The 18,321-nt window shown below is 35.6% G+C and overlaps 1 protein-coding gene across 1 annotated transcript; it reads right to left on the reverse strand.

Moving 5' to 3' along the window:
• Window positions 1–10,250: 10,250 nt before the first annotated feature.
• Window positions 10,251–12,757, reverse strand: LOC114533257 (ryncolin-4-like). The gene is made up of 4 exons (XM_028554759.1): window positions 12,630–12,757; window positions 11,854–11,921; window positions 11,115–11,492; window positions 10,251–10,525 (listed from the first exon to the last, which is right to left on the reverse strand). Exons 1-4 carry the CDS (start codon window positions 12,755–12,757, stop codon window positions 10,251–10,253), a joined length of 849 nt encoding a protein of 282 aa, XP_028410560.1.
• Window positions 12,758–18,321: the final 5,564 nt, after the last annotated feature.

Here is an 18,321-nt window from a genome sequence, read left to right on the forward strand (position 1 = left end):
TTTCGCCATCCACGTATTATTCTCTATATGTTCAGTTTTGAGAAAGTGATCAGGACTATTTTCCTAAGAATATACTTGTCTTAAGGCTAATTTTCACTCCGGAAAACGAGCAGCGGATCGGGTCTGATCGAAACGAAAGATAATATGCGCGTGCGCCGTTTGTTGAAATTTTTTACTTATATTGATCCGAAAGCGTCCGAGACCGGATAAAAAAAAGTTCAAATAGTTTTAACTCTTTTTTATCCGATCCGAAATCACTTCATAGATCGGACCAGGCTCAGAAAAAAATCCGATCCGCTGCTCGTTTTTCGGAGTTAAAATTAGCCTTTAGTTGTCCAACTTTTTTCTTTTATTTATGCCCTGACCTAATGTTAGTGACTCTTCATTCCATGCACCTCCACATTTTTGATAACGTGATTATTACTCCGGCGTCAGCGACGGAGTTGAAAATTCGCCTCGGTTTTGTTTTGTTTTTGTTTTTTTTTTTTTATTATTTTTCGTCGTCGCAAGTCTGAAATGGCGCGAACCATTCTAGTATTTGAAATGTGTATGTGACTGTATTTATCTACGTCCCAGTCTTATCTCTTAAGAGTTGTGGTGTACAGCTTCAGTGGCTAATTTTCCGATGCGCGATTCGATTTCGCTCGCATGATACGGCAATTCCTCCAAGAGGAACAAATAAACCGTTCTTTTCATGCTGTTCGATTAAGTTTAGATTGAATTGGGGTAAGAATATATTTAATACATGTAGATTCTGGTCCTATTTTAATAATATCGCTGCTATTTCGCCGTTTAACAAGATGAAGTGGTCGTGTATGGGCGCGTTGACACGTCGTAGTTTGCACAGGATTGAAGATTAATATTTAATATGACTATAAGCGCCTATTCCAAAAGCAAAGTGTGAGACAAAGCGAATGTATCATGCGGTTTATTTACATTTTTGAACAATTGAACTTCTATACTTTTTAAAGTACGACGTGCTTCTAAATTTCGCAATCGAACATTTATAGGTTCGCAACTCGCAAGGCATCTAAATGCGAATATGAACTGTATTGTTTATGTTCAGAAGCTCTATATTAAAGACTGGGACGTGCGCCGGAGTTAACGCCAGAACAGGCGTCTTGTTAATCAATAAAGCCGGTCAACGCGCGTTCGTTCTCTGAATCAAAAACAAATATAGTCCTTGCTGGGCTATATTTCGATGGCTCAACTTGAAACACATAGTTTGGCGTCTTAGTTTGACTACTCGTCCCCGAGCCGGTGCGAAGCACCGGGCGAGGGTACTAATTCCGCCCGGAGATTTTGATTACGCCCGGGAATGCAAATGCGAAATGAAAGTTGTCCGCCATTATGTCATGGACGTTGGGCGTTTTTGTAAGTTATGCGCATGCGTGAATTTAAGACGAGTTAAAACTGGTAACCAGCAAACGTTTGCAAGCGTGCGATTGGCTAAATCAAAATTTTGGTTCGCGTCAGCATAACTGATATTTTGAATTATAAAACTTTTTTAAAAATATTTTTCATTTGGATGGTTTTGAAAATATACGGAAAAATTCACTCGTAAAAATGATTAAAATGTAAAGTAGATGATGCTTTCGGATAGAAAAACTTTGATTCAAATAGATGGTGAAAAATCTACGATTTTAAAGCATTTTTGGAGTGTTTTGAACAGGTATAAATAGGTAGATTATGTATTTTAAAGCATGCAAGTATTTCGTAGTTTAACTTGTAGATTTATCAACAAACGTACGACACCTCTTTGAATTTATTCGTCAATATCGTTAAAATTATTTTGATTGGGAAAGCATATATTTTTAAAGGTCAATCTGTTTAAAAAGGAATTGAAATTTCGCTAAAAATTGTAGTATTTAAAACTATTCGTAGCACAATTTATAATGAATTATGATTATAGTTGAATGTGATAGCTCGAGAGTCAACTTTATACGTAATTGTACCAAGATATAGGATTTTACTTGCACGGCTTCGATCATTCAGCAGAAACGAGTATTATGGAATTTCAGTGATGGAAATATAAGTTTATTGCTTCAGACGAGGGGACTTTGCATGCAATGTATTTCTAGTATAAAATAATAACTGGTTAATGTTTTGTGGTTTCTGCTTCAAAACAAAAACATAAAATCCAAATCCATCCAAGGCAAGCACATAAGAAATAAATTTGACGGCATTAAAGCGCGAAATAACATGCAACACTGCTGTTTTAGTCATTATGAAGGGTTTTACGTGATCCATGTGGTGAAACTATCCTGGAATTTTTTCCAACCTTCTATGCATACCTAAACCTTTTCATCCTAGACACTACACGACGTTACCTGGACGATGAGTGGGGTTTGGATCATCATGCTGAATTGAATTAACATTAACTCTCTTCTTCTTTTCAAAAGGGGGTATTGTCGATAGAAAATCCAAATATTTCCTTACACCTGTATTTTAAAAAAAAAATTTAACGAGGGATCATTATTCAACTACTCAATTTAATACCACGTATCGTATTTTCGCTATTCCTATTATCTACTCATAATTTGATGGGTGCAAAAGAGCAAATAGTTATGAAAGTCATGAATACAAGCCCTTATATGAACACTGAGAAGGAAAAACACTTGTCTGTATTTATTGAAACAAGAGAATCGCAACAAATTGTAAACAGCCTTCATTCGATGCAACTGACTTCGGAATATTTTTATAACCTGAATCTAGATTAGTGAATCTAGATCGATTATGACAACTAAGGACAAAATTTAATTATAATGATTTGAAAAAGATATACTTACGTAGAATAATGTCGTCATAATTCTCAATTATTTCGTTTCCAGATACATATTGTGCATGACAACGATATGTTCCTTGGTCACCTGCAGTTACTCTCTTTATTACTATTTTACATCGCTTAAAAGCTTTTTCCATATCCACAGTACAGCTTCCAGGAACAACATTTTCACCATTGGGGAACGTAATGCTGACCAACATCAAGTTAAACAAATATTGTTGTTTTTTATTGAATGAAACTTTGCAATATAAAGTTACGTGTGAATTTTTAACAACATTATTTGTCTTCATGGAGGTTCCATTCAATTTTGCTCTGATCGCAATGGAAATTGAGACGTCATTGTTGAATATATGAGAACCTAGTGAATGGTAAATTTAGTGAAATTTGGTGATGTTTTCTACGCTTCTTCTTTCTATACTTGCTGTTGAACAACATATGACAATAATGAGGGAGTTGTTCAAAAGGTGATTAGCTTAACCGGTACCCTTGGTTTTAATAATTATATTGATATTTGTACCAGTCAAGTTTTATAACAGTTTATTTATTAATTCGAATCGGTTGCCTCCTGTTCCAACATAGATTTCATTATATAAAGGCCCAAACAACAAGGGGAGATTTCGTTTTACACAAATCAGCAAGTTTGTTTACATTTTCAGTAAACCAATCAGAATGCATTCTTAGGTACAGTATAAAAATTTAGGCATTCTGATTGGCTTAGGTTTGCAAAATGTAAACACATAAGCCGAATAATTTAAAACGAAATTCCTCGTTGTTCGCCCGAACGAGCACCCATCTATAAATATTGTACATAAACTATAGCGTTGCCAGCCGACGATTTAGTTCCATTATACTAAATTTTATTTTTCACCGAAAGTCTAAAATTCTACTTTGGAATTTCGCTAATTGGGCAGCAACGACAACAACAAAGCAATGGAAACATTTACTTCGTGCAAATATATAGCTTGATATAGACGAACCCTGATTTCTTGGTCATTAACGATTAAAGACGTTGCAACCAGTCAAATCTTACAAGCAATAAAATATAACATCATCAATTAATTTGTACAAAAACGTGTATTTGTTATATGCAGTGCTTTTGGTTCGTTAAACCGGCCTTTATCAGTGCAATTCCCGGGTTAACGGACCGAAAGCTCCGCTTAAAACAGGTACGCGTAATGCTTCTACAATTTAATTATTTATTTTTCTAATTCATTATTCAAAACTTCATGAGTATAATTACATTGCATTTACAGCGATATGTATATTTGATTCCTGTGTGATACTTGGATTAAATTACATACTTCATTTTGGCAAGGGTTAAAAAGACCATGTTTCTTTGCCGTGCAATTTGTTCCCACGTTTTCTAAATAACCGCGAGTCATGTTAACGTAGAATGAGTTCAGATGAGTTTCATCGTGCAATAATTGATTGGTCTAAGTAATATATGCTCTACACATCTTCAGAAATATTACGTTTCCTGACCTGACAAAATAAGCTTTGAATTATTTCAGAAAAAACACTCATGTTGTCGCAAAGAATTTCACAAGATAGATATTATATTACTTTGATTGTGGCAAACGGTTTTGATATACAAAGAACGCACTTCTGGGATTGACGTAGAGAAGGTAATGTACAGAGAATTTACTTGTTCCTATATTCTTTCACTTTTGAGAGACTTTGAAAAGAGATTCGAGTGGTTACCTAAGATGTATGAATTGAAAGAGATTGATTGTATAAAGATCCATTCTCAGCATTAACATTCAATAAAAATTGTTATCACAGAACTGTCGACCTCACGAAATCCGAATATGAAAGCAGATAGACAGATCACTAGATAATTCATTGAAACACTACCTTGCCGTCTTGTGTAGAATGACCGAACATAATGTCTCTCAAAAATATCTCACTAATTCAAAGGGATATGGCAATAAAAATTATTTCTGTTTTGTTGAAAAGAAAATTTGCATTTTTTACAGAGCCTTTGTACAAAATTTGTTTATCTTCCCTATGGCAATCAAAAGCATCGACTATCGAGATATATATCCGCCATCTTGTTTTAAAATCAGGTCTATTTACGTGATGTCAAAATGCAGGGTTAGAAATTAGCCATTACATGTTTAAGGTTCAGTTTAAAATTCTTACAATTTAAACGCCATAATTTCAGATAAGAGCGATTGCAATACCATGGAATTATCACTTCATTGGATCGTTAATTTGAAGTTACAAAACAAATTTTCACCCAGCTTATGCCGTAACGCATATCAGAGCAAGAGTATATGCATATCCAAAATGCGGATAGAAGATTATTTCATTCGAAAATATCTTGAGAAGTAATAAAAACGACTTTTATAAATAATCATGACGTTCTTTTAAAATAGACAAAGATCATTCTTATTGCCGTATCCCTTTAAATTTAAATGATGTTTTATTCAATTTTGATCGCGTAAAAAATCCTGCAACCAGGCTTTCCCCCACTATATCACTTTCCCCCACTATTCTTTTTCTCCTATATACCTGAATCAATCAAAGGCTATGCAAGATATTCGATTAGGCGCTAATCCTAAGATCAACAAGCGGTAGATATAATATATTAGTAGTTGAATATATATATATGAACCTGGCTATCTAGGCTCTAACATGCAGTGACCCCGATTGACCTCAGATCAAAATTCTGATGCATCGTTCAACTGCAACTGCGAAGTTATCTATACTTATGCTCCAATTGATATTGAAGATAACAGCAAAAAAGTTAATGTATTTTTAAATGAAGGTTCAATTGTTTCCTTTCTTTCACTCGATTGATTTCTTTAGTCTTAATTGACTCTGTATAGTGTGTGTCTTTCTTAAATATCCGGTCATTATGCTTATATCAAAGCCAGATGATATATTGCCATTTAAAACCAGAGACCTCCTCAAGAAAATTGACCAAATAGGAAAAAATACTCATAATTGCAAGTAATGCTTTAAGCGTTTTTAACAATATTCTTCTATATATTGCTGCGTGGTTGTCTGTAGACTCGGAGAAATGAAGATATCTTTGTTTAAAACATGCAAATGATTACATCATAACGTTATAAGTTCGCCGGGGACGCGCATAAGTCGGTGTATATTCAATTTCAATCGTGCATGAATGAAATAGGCTAAATGAAAGGTCAAAAATTTCTGCGATTAAGTATTCGTGTTGCAAACACTTGCCAATTGTATACCGGTTCGAAATATGAGTATTCTAGGCTTGACTATGGCAACAAATTGAATCTCATTTTTTATAATCATTCACCTTACAAATTGCTCTTGCTAAAAGTATTTATTTAATAAAAGCTATCTTGAATTAATATGAGTGTATGATTGTAGAAGCCTTCTAAATCTTTCTAGGCGTATAAGAGTTATATATAGGCTATATACCGTTTTAGAGCTTCTATTGCATTACTATTATGTAATGTGTCATATGTATATAATGTGTCTTAAACATCGCAATTCTTGAGTGCGAAAAGCATACGTCTTAATAATCTGCTAAAATTAACGTTTTTTTTATTTCATTGACATTGTGCACTAGGCACACTCTATCTTGAACCACAGAATTCGCAGGCAGAACTAACCTGAATCGTTTCTTGGTCTTGTAAAAACGGTTGTTATCGATCCAACTGTCAAGGTCTGCAAAATTAAGATCAGGCAATATTTCCCATACATGTTGCCTACTGACCTTCCCGCATGTATACTGACAAGTACGTATAGTGAGCTAAAACCAGCCACGCGCACTTATACGCGATATATGGACACAGTTATGTATTATGATGTAAGATTCAAAGAGTTAAATGAGTATTTCCGTTGGGTTAATTATTATGGAGTACAATCTGGGGAATATCACGCAACGGAATAATATAATGTGTGAGCAAATTTTGTGAACAATAACTATAGCTTATGACGAGCTATGACGACAATCTGTGAAAAAGTTGATGGATGCACCACCTACAATAACACTGGGCCTATGACAAACGCAATAAAAACATTGCAACTTTCACATATTAATAATTTATTCTGCCTTTGGGCTGTTTATATAGCCCGGCTAGCCGGGCCGACGCGGTCGCTATATTAAACAGACCTGGGTGGTTGCCAAGTGAAAATTGGCGGGGAGTCCTGTGTTTACGAGTTGATAGTGTATGGGATTTAACAAATAGGTTGAAATATAACATTGTTCAGACTTACCTCTATTCAACAGACTGACCTTAATTGTAAACTGATGTTGCTAATGAGGTTTAACACATATTTACTTTACTGTTGAAATTAACAAATTATGGAATAATTATGAGCTTATGAATGAGACTATGTTCACAGAGTGTACGAACAGGAGATTGGTTCACAGTTTAGTTCACAGAGATTTTTTTATTTTTATGAATGCGCTCCTTCGCAAGAAGGATTGGAAACCGAGCGAGTGGGCCTAGCGATCGATCATTCACAACGCGTGCAAATAAAATCGTACAAAAGAGCCAACCATATTAGAAGTAATTACTTTGCTTATTTTATTAGTATAGAGATTAACTTCACAATGGCAAGCTTTCAGAAAGCAAAGATGCAGCGAGTACAAGACCATATTTATCGCAACTTCGTTTCGTTTCGTTTTCATTTACGGAAATTTGCCTTTGACTACCGCGAGTATAGGATGAATGCATATATACAGGGTGAGTAAAAAAAAAGTCCCCCTATTGAAATGAAGCCTTTGTTGATTTGAATGCATGATCAACGCAGTAGTGTGTAAATAGCATAGTTATTAGGTTGAGGCATTCAAATAAAGCGTCTTGCTTTCAATTGGGTTTATCATAATATTAAGGCAATCAGATTCTAACAAAGGCTTGATTTCAATAGAGGGGACTTTTTTCTGACTCACCCTGTATGTTTTTCCAAATTGGAAACCGAAAATTAAGCTGTCGAAGTTTCCGTCCTGGAGTGTTAATATAAATCACTAGACTAGTCAAGTTATAAACATACATAATTATCCCCGAGCGGGCGCGGAGCGCCTGCGAGGGTACTAATTCCGCTCGGAGATTAGGAATTACACCCGGAACCCGGTAGAACATGGGCGGATCCAAAGTTGTCCAAATTCTTTGTCATGGACGGTCGACGTTGGGTGGTTTTGTAAGTTATGCGCATGCGCGAGTAACGTCTTTTAATCAACGAACGTTCTGATTGGCTAAGACAGAAAGTTTGTATTTCAATGAGAACGTCAGCAATTTATATTAACTGTCAACTTTGTATGCCGTTTATTTGTTAAATTTTAGCTTTTTATGCAAACGCATAAACCTGTGAAAGGCTATTACACCTTTGCTTTAACTTCTAAAAGTGTTTTTGAAAGTGAAATTTGAATTTTAATATCAAAAATACACACTATATTTATAAAGTATAAAACTTTTTGCCGCCGGCGTCGACTGCAATTACAGAATAAAATAACATTTGAAGTTTTTTCTTTGTCTGTGAAGATTTTGTACTGTTTTAATCGTTTGAAACTTCGATTTTAAACCGTTACTTAATTGCTGGCATGGTATAATGCAGAAAAATTGAACGGGGAATGTTTACACTAGCTTTATGATTATTTTTGTATTGAATCATTAGCTATAATATATTCGGTAAAATATAATAAGACTGATTTGAGTTTTGTGTCATTTCATAATATAAGTTTAGGTCAGGTTAACTCAGAAAATTGTGTACTTGGTTTGAAATAGCGAGGGGTTGCTGCATGCACGTATTTCTAGTAAATCATTAACACAGCATTGACAACTCCTTAAAGGTCTGTTTACACGATCCAATTTTGTTGGATCCATGCAATTCACTTTTGGCGCATGGAATACAGTTGATGAAGCTGTAGCGCATTGAAGTGTATTGACTTCAGTGGATTTGCTCATCCATCACAAGTGAATTGGATCCAACAAAATTGGATCGTGTGAACAGGCCTTTAAACCGTAACAATCGTTTGTTAAAGTATCGTTGAATCGTTGAGGAATCGTAGATTATAACTAACCTTCATTCCTGTCAATCTTGTCAATCCGCAATTTAAAGAGTTTCTAAGAGTGTCCACACATCTTATATATAATACACTGGATAAAACACTGACTATGCATAGCTGAAATCATCTGGAATATTCAGTTTTCAGAAGCACATCAATTAAAATCTGGAAGAAAAATTTTGAATCTATCGACTCCAGAACAGTCAAATTGTACGATCGTTAAATAATCAACAAGAATATAGTGATAGGGTAAAGCGTTATTTGCTTTTAGAAAATAAAAAAGTTTAAAAGATCGCGCAGCGTTGTGCTGGGTTGTGGGTCTGTAGACCGTTAAATGTGAAAAGTTGCATGTCTTGTTAATTTTAACGGTTGCGCGATGACGTTTCTACTTTCTATGCAGACATTGACACGTTTCTAGCGCGTGGATTCAATGTTTATGTCTAAAATTTAAACGTTGCTGACAAAAATGGCAAACTGAAAAGAATGCCGAAAAATGACAGAACGTTAAAGCCAAGCCCTATATCGAAATAAAATTAACGTGAAAAATATTCACATTTAACGTTTTACCAAAATCCGCAGTAAAATAATTTTTATAACCATTGTATAAACTGGTGTTAAATACAAAGTCCTACTGAAAAAAATTTAAAGCCATTAATTGCACAATGTGAAAAAATAGATGCTGGGGAAAAGAAATAAACTAAAAAATCATCAAAAATACGAAAGTGAATAAAAAACGCTGTAAATCACCCACTTATCTGGATAGATTTAGCAGATCTGCTAAGATCATAAGAGAACTGCAATTTAATTAGGTAGTTTTCAATGAATAGATTCTTTTGCAGGTTTTTCCTGAAGCGTTGTCTTTACGGCGCAAAGGGTTCACATTTGTCGTAAGAGTCTGAAATTACTTTGTCTGAGATCATCCGTGTGCATACTTTGTCTGTCGGAAAATAATACACTGATGGATCCCAAGATAATAGAAAAGGGAAAAACCCCGCAAAAGTGCGATTAATCTATAGCAACCTCGTTCCCAGGGCCTTGGTGGGAAGGGGGCGAGGTGGAGAGAAGGGCTTGGCAAAGGCTGGTATCACGTGACCAAATTGGGGGGATTAAATTAGATTATATTAAAGACAATAATTGTAAAAGGGTTGCTTCTAAAGAAAGATTTCACCCTTGTGCTTGCACTTCGCTCTAAAAAGTTGTAGCATGCAACGGCGGAGGTGTCTGTAGTTAAATGCAAACTCGCCTGAAGTATTTAGTGGGTATATAATCATAGACACATTATACGAATTTGAACATGAAATATTGTGTAAGTGTATTTAAAAAGAAAGGATTAACAGGTCGTGCAATAAAGATTTCGTTGTTATATGGAAAATCTTTTTTCATCTAAAATTTATCAAATCATCTAAAATTTAATTAAATGTTCGTTTTAATTGTTTGCTATTAAAAGGGCAAGTAATATGTTTGTTTTGCTTATTTTTTCAGTCCAAATACTCGCGGACGGATTTTCATCGATGTTGATTTCAGGGAATAATGATACCCTTTCCACGTACGCCAGTGGATACCATCAGCATATGGGTTGTATGCACCATGATGATACAGACCATTGAGATTAGATGAAATGCAGTCACTATACCACCAAGCACCCTTGAATGACACAGCACAGTGGCTGCTATGTCTATCATTGTCGGAATCTTTTGTTGAGAACGACATTCCTTTGTGTTCAGTGAAGGAATCTCCTGCATTGCCTAAATTAGATTTAGAAAATTGTAACATTCCCTGTAGATGGTAGTGGTCATATGCTTTGGTGCAAATAAACCATTCCAAATAAAACCAAATATTCAATTGGAAAAATTCGTCGGTTCAGATTTGTGCAGCTGGAAAAAGTGTTCCTGAAAATTCGCAAAATTAGAAATTTTTTGCGCGCGATACTAAAATACACAAATTTTTGAAGTTCAGATCAGGGCCGAAGCTAGACCGTTTAGTTTTGGCTGGGCGGTTGTATATTCGTATATTCATGTTTAAATATCGTTATCAGGCGTAACCCGAATAATATTAATATGCACCCTCCCGATTACGTTTCTAGCAGCGATGTCCCTGCTCAGTCGGACATTAGCGAAGTTCCCAGCCAAAACCTAGAATAATTGGCTCGTGCAAAACATTAGAATGTACTGCTGCTTGACAATAATCACAATATGCGAATAAAACGAAAACAGATAGATATTAAAGAACTTTGGTAATCATAGAAAAGCACATCTTAATTTGTTTCAGCTATGTAATAATAACGATAAAGCAGAACCGCTAAAAAAGACAACAGTATTTAATTGTTACACACACCAGAATAAGTCCCAAGACTAAGCTGATATTTCTGCCGTTCGCTGGTCACAGCAAACAAATCATATTCTGCGTATCTTCTGTTCCCAGAAGTGTCTTCCATATCAATACGAAGCTCATTTTGCGAAGCGGATGTAAGCCTGCGGATTTTTTCCAGTCCAAGCCAGAATTCTCCCTTCAAATCACCAAAGCCATGCTTATAATCTTGCCATCCTCGGTAGAAATCAACACTGCCATCAATACGACGTTGAAGCACCGTCCATCCTCCACCAGATGTCGTCATATCACAGCGAACATTGAAACTGCCCTTGCCGTCTGGATCTATCTTGTAAACTCCATTCTGTTTTACACCTTTTTTGTACAAATCAGCACAATGTTTACCTAAAACCATTACAATTTTTTAATTTTATTTTATAATTATTTGTTTAGTTTGCACCACTTCTCCACAGCCTCCTAGGACGCGTGGTGACACCGAAAACGAGTGTACCTCTGGAATATATAAATAAGTCCACCCCACTTAACAAGCTGGTGCCGCCACTGAGACGGGATGTTTGCCGGGATGAGACAATGACCGCGGGATCTCGCCTTGTATATGTTTGTATAATATCTTTCGTTCGGTGTTTATATGAAACTAGGATTTTTTTGTCCCGTCCCCCCATTTGAACGCCTTCCTTAAATATTTCAAATAACGATTAATGACAAACATGGCACTGCTTGCACTGTGTTTACAACATTCATAAGCGAAGTTCATCACTAGTTTTGTTAAGTTCCAAAGAGTTAATTTTGAATGCTTTTAGTCCCAAACTCTCCCTAGTGGAAATTTGCGATTCTTACTAATACATTTTGTATCAACATCGGACCCGATCATTTTTTGTACGTCCATTTGGTTATGAAAACATGTCATTCCATCGTTAAAAGCCTGTACTTTCGGAATGAGTAAAAAAATTCGTTTATAGACTGAGTAGTTCACGCACAATGGCGTGTTAAAGTTGGATTACCTTTTCAGTATACACCCTGTATACTTATCATTTATAGACCTTCCGCTCGGGGAATTCGACGAAATATTACCCCCTCGGGAAGATATATCCCGAGGGCTTATCGAAACAACGTGTAGGCAGCGCAAAAGCTGGGTGAAATAGCTTCTTTTGCCTCCATTTTGAAATTGTTGACAACCTCGAGTCGTGTGCGAGGCATCCACGCGTGGTACACGCAAACTCGAATACCCGCTGCAGCGGGGTATTCGACTTTTATAGCATAATGTGAAAAAATTCGATGGAACTCCATGATCAAATTACTGTTCACGTGGTATAAATCGAGCTTTCTGATTGGATGATTTACAGTTGAGATATAATATTTTAAGAAAGCCTATAAGCAGCTCAGTCAATGCGGTTACGTCACAGCATATATATACATAAGATAGACAAGATACTAAGTATTTACCGCATTTTCTGAGAGTTCACTGATTGCAAGTTCTTTGATAAACACGACTGAAAAGCATCGTTATATTTTAAACATTACTGAAATGAGCTTGTTGGTTTACCTTTCACTGTATTTGAATCATTGATACAGACGACTGATTTCCCCAGTGTTTTCTTTAGTTCCAGTAATTCAGATTTCATCTCAGACAACAATGTCTTTATATTCATCATGTCAGATTTACAAGCACACTTTCCAGCCGTGGTGGTGCTAAACGTTTAATTCCAATACGTTTTAATTAAAACACGAGTCTTGAATTTGCGGGAAGTACCCAGTGCATATGGCAAATGTTTAAAAACGTATGATTTTTTAAGGTTTTCTCCTTCTTATAAGTTTATATTATAGCGGGTTAATTGGGGGTCGTTTTCAAAGGTAATGCTCATGCTGTTGCACAAAAGAAAAATAATATAAGTGCATATACCACTTGTGGGATCTTTACGGATTTGAATAGAGCTTGAAAAATTAGTTTATAAGTTCTACAACAGTTCCCGCATTTTTCACTTGAAAAGCGCAAACTATATCGCAAGTGAAACACTTCATGTTTATATTATAAAAGACGGCGTGTTTGCAAATCATTCCTGAGTCCCAGTCCCCCCAACCGACGTATTTTCGAAACTATTTAATTATATCAAAAAAGGATGTAGAACTTATAAACCAATTTTTCAAGCTCTATTCAAATCCGTAAAGATCCCACAAGTGATATAGGCACTTTAAAGCAGTAAGCAGAAGTAAAAAGTCTAATTAAACATGTCAAAATTTTGTTACCACCATATGTGTACCTTCATTATTCCAGAATTAATCAAAATAAACTCTACCAGGACCATTTTATTTGAACCATTCTCTTCACACATCATATCCTACCTCTACTATATACAAGCCTCAGAATTACAACCCTCACCTCTAATTTAGCATAATATGTTCACATTGTATGACATTATTAAAGTTGCAGACCGTGTCTAAAATCCGCTACGGTCGAATTCTCGCAATTGAAAAGAAATCCAGCGAAAAATTTCGTTCGGTTGAAAAATTCCGCCTAGTGGAAAACCGGCTTAAAGGCGATTCTCCATTACCGTTCGCTTCACCCGCGCGGGCGAAGCGGCTTTTGAAATTCTGTCCATGCAACCGTGACGGGTCTGAAAAACAAAGCGCGCTTCGCCCGCGCGGGCAAAGCGGACTTAATGGAGAATCGCCTTAAGACAGTAAACTGAAATAAGACTGGAACGCCAGCTCTGCGTTCTAGTATGAACCGCATGAAGCCTTTCTTATAGGTATGATCCAGGCTTCCACGCGGAATTTTGAAGTAATATAGCGGCAATTATGATTATAATTTCTTTTGAAATGGGAACACTCAAGACGAACTATTTTATTTATTCTGTTGAAAGAAAATATGGAAATATTTCGCTAGCGCGCGAACTTAGGTTTTTCTATGTAATTTAGACAGGTACGAATTCTTCGATGCGAAATTAAATGTTAACCATAATTTAAAAGACAAGTCAATTGCAGAGTATTACCATGATATGAAAAGTCTTAAAAGATTGTAAATGTGCTGAAACGATTGCTCACCTTTGCATTCCCCATATAAAGAAACCGAGGAAGAACGAAAACGATTTTAGCATCATCTTGTGCATGATCACCGTTAATGCTGTGAGAATTTCTTTGACGGTAAACTAGAAAAGAAGAAAAAGTCCAAAACAAAATAATGCATATTATTTTCGTACTCACATGCAACTCAGGATCATAGTTTGTGGGAAAGAAAAGGAGAGCTTTATCAGAGCTTCTGCTTTAACTCAGCTCGTGTAGCCAGCTCACCTTTCTTTGATGAATTGTGTCTTCGTCAATGCTACCAAGTCAACAGGAAGGCTGAATATGAGTTAGAAAACACTGAAACATCATTGATATTTATCTTCCGGAATCATTTCTCTATTATGACGCGTGCTGAAACGGAAATTACGAAGAAGAATTATCAGTGGATAAATTTTCGATTAATAATAGTATAGATGATATTTGCTTAAAGCATGATTTAATTAACATATACAATTATCATATAAATGGACATATTGGCAACTATGCGATCACCAATGTACGCAGATTTTGAAACGAGAGGGCACTCTACCAATAGTTCTTGCCACGTAACAAAAAAATTGTTTCTTGCTTTCTTTTTGTCTGAGTTTCATTTGCCTTTAGATTTCGAATCCAGATTAATGTCGCTAGATAACATTAACGATTATATTGGCTATTTAAGGAGAATTGCATTGTTGTATAATTATGAATTTTATCATTGTAAAATCAGATAACTCGTTTTAAGAAAACTTTATTTACTTTTACAATGGTTTGTGCTTTTATTATCAATACTTGGTAGGTTTTGTGAGTTTTGTTTAACCGAGGAGGTGAAATTCTATTCTACGGCGCGAGTATCACGATGATGAACAGCTTTCCATGCATCTGTCTGTTTTGGCAAGGACGTGGGCGGATTCTTTTAATTTCCTTAAATTATTATATAGATTGACTTGCTAAAGGCAAGGCTTCAATAAGATATTAGCCAGGAATATCATGGGACACATGAACAGGTGAAGAGTAACCTACAAAAGCACTTACGTTGTCGAGTTATTTTTAAAGGAAATCTTTCTGTTCACAAAACAAAGATCAGTACGTAGGCGATATTTATTTAATGCATGATTTAGCATTGATCTTTATCATATAAATCGACATATTAGCAACCAATGTACGCGCATTTTGGGGCTACAATGCACGTTTCAATAGTTTCTCAATTGCTTTGTCCTCTCAGTTCTTGCCAGGTACTTTTCCTTGCATTCTTGTCACCCCTTCATTCCCCTCCAGACTTCAAATTCAGATTAGTTTTGTTATAAAAACGTCAACAATTATACTATTTACGTAATGGCTACTTTGAATAAATTTTAATTAATTTTGTCATGTGTTGTGCTTTTATATAATTATAACGATATAGATCTTTTAACTTGTTCGTTTAACTTTTAACAACCCCAGTATTTGTCATATGCACCGATCTTTTGCTATATATTTTTTGTCGAAAAGGTTGTCCTGTCCATCAGTGGTATATTTTAATGTAAAAATATTCTTTACGAATCAATAACCAACATGCAGCGTTGTTATTAAAGTGTTTTGAATTTAAAATTAAGCTCTGTAATTTATTCTGCACACCCCTAGATCCACCCACCACTGACTGTCCATATATACATAAATACCTAAATATGAATATTCGCGTAGGTTTTTCGTGGTTTTCGCCCTTCGGCGACCGACTATAAAACATCTATCAGAAGTGAATTGGATCCAACAAAATTGGATCGTGTGAACAAACATTTAAACCGTAACAATCGTTGGTTAAAGTGTCGTTGAATCGTTGAAGAATCGTTGATTAATTAACCTTCAATCCTGTCAATTCGCTATTTAAAGAGTTGCCAAGAGTGTCCACAGATCTTATAATACACTGGATAAAACACTGACAATGCATAGCTGAAATCATCAGGAATATTCAGTTTTCAGAAGCACATCAATTCATATCTAGAGGCAAAATTTCGAATCTATCGACGCCAGAGCAGTCAAATTGTACGACCGTTAAATAATCAACAAGAACATATTCATATAGGTAAAGCATTATTTGACTTTCGAAAATAAAAAAAATTAAAAGATCGCGCCGCGTTGTGCTGCGTTCTGGATTTGTAGACCGTTAAAATGTGAAAAGTAGCATGTCTTTTTAATTTTAACTGTTGCGCGATGCAGTTCTAGTTTCTATGCAGACATTAACACGTTTCTAGGGCGTGGATTCAATGTTTATGTTTAAAATTCAAACTTTGCTGACAAAAGTGTGTAAAATAGAATGCCGAAAAAAGACAGAACGTTAAAGCCACGCCCTATATCGAAACAAAATTAACGTGAAAAATATTCACATTTAACGTTTAACCAGAATCCGCAGTAACATATAACCAATGTATAAACTGGTGTTAAATACAAAATCCTACTAAAATAAATTTAAAGCGATTGGAGAATGTGAAAAAATAGAAATACTGTGGAGAAGAAATAAACTAAAAATTTATCAAAAATACGAAAGTGAATAAAAAACGCAATAAATCACCCACCTATCTCGATAGAGTTAGCAGATCTGCTAAGATCATAAGAGAAGTGCGATTTAATTTAGTAGTTTTCAATAGATCCTTTTGCGGGTTTTTTCTGATGCGTTGTCTTTGTGGCGCAAAGGGTTCATATTTGTCGTAAGAGTCCAAGATTCCTTTGTCTGAAATCAGCCGTGTGCATGCTTTGTCTTTTAGAAAATAATACAATTGATCCCAAAGACAATGGCATGGGGAAAACCCGCAAAAGTGCAATTGCTCCATAGTGAATCGGGGCGACTAAATCACTCATTCAAAAAAATGGGAAGATTAAAGGTTGCTTCTAAAGAAAGATTTCGCCCTCGGGCTTGCACTTCGCTGTAAAAAATTGTACTATCGCATGCCTAACCATGCAATGGTTGAGGTGTCTGGTATTTAATGCAAACTCGCCTGAAGTATTTTGTCGATAAATCATTATAGACACATGAATTTGAACATGAAACACCCGCATATGCATATTAAGTAGGCATAAATCACATCAGGAGAACATTCCATGAACAATGCGGCGGCGATGTCAACTTTGTATCGATAGGGATGGTGGTCAAGTTGAAGGCATCGGCGCATAATCTCTTTTAAAAAATGTAAATGTAAATAATTGCAATAAACATGTTGTAAAACCAGTGCAAGCTGTGACATGTTCGTGATTAATTGTTTTTTCTTTTGTTATGCACTGCTTAAATTAGGCTCAAAGGTGAAAATATGCGATTGTGACTAACATTTTTTATCAGCCTCGTATGTGCTCATTTTTTCATCATTTGGTATTAAAAGCATGTCATCAGATAGTTAAAAGCCTGATCTTTCCGAATGTGAAAAAAATTCGTTCATAGACTGAGTAGTTCACGTACAATAGCGTGTTGAAGTTGGATTAACTTTTTTTGATACACCCTGTATACTTATAAGCCCGTAAACAGCTTGGTCAATGCGGTTACGTCACAGCATATACATAAGATGGACAAGATGGTATTTATTGTACCGCATTTTCTCAGAGTTCACTGATTTCAAGTTTTTTGATAAACACGATTGAAAAGCATCGCTATATTAAACATTATTGAAACAGGCTTGTTGGTTTACCTTTCACTGTATTTGGATCATTGATACAGACGACTGTTTTCCTCATTGTTTTCTTTAGTTCCAGTAAGATCTCAGATTTCATATCAGACAACAATGTCTTTAGATTCATTATGTCAGATTTACGAGCACAATTTCCAGCCGTAGTGGTACTAAACGTGTAATTCCAAAAAATTTTAATTCTAACACGAGTCTTGAATTTGCGAGTACCCAGTGCATATGGCAAGTGTTAAAAAACGTATGATTTTTTCAAGTTTTCTCCTTCTTATCCCCGAGCCGGTGCGGAGCATTGTGCTAGGGTACTAATTCCACTCGGATATTTACACCCACGATGTGCAAATGCGAAATCAAAGTCGCCCGCCATTATGCAATTGTCCTCACGCCATGGACGGTCTTCTACGCCATGCGCATGCGCCAGTGTGAACTACTAAACTCTTGATTGGTCGAGACAAAAACGTCAATTTTCAAACGTCAATGAATAACTGTCATTTCGAAAAATTTTAATGAAATTTACAAATCTATAT

This window comes from Dendronephthya gigantea, unplaced genomic scaffold (assembly GCF_004324835.1).
Source record: "Dendronephthya gigantea isolate DGI-Jeju-01 unplaced genomic scaffold, DenGig_1.0 000088F, whole genome shotgun sequence".
Lineage (NCBI taxonomy): Eukaryota > Metazoa > Cnidaria > Anthozoa > Malacalcyonacea > Nephtheidae > Dendronephthya > Dendronephthya gigantea.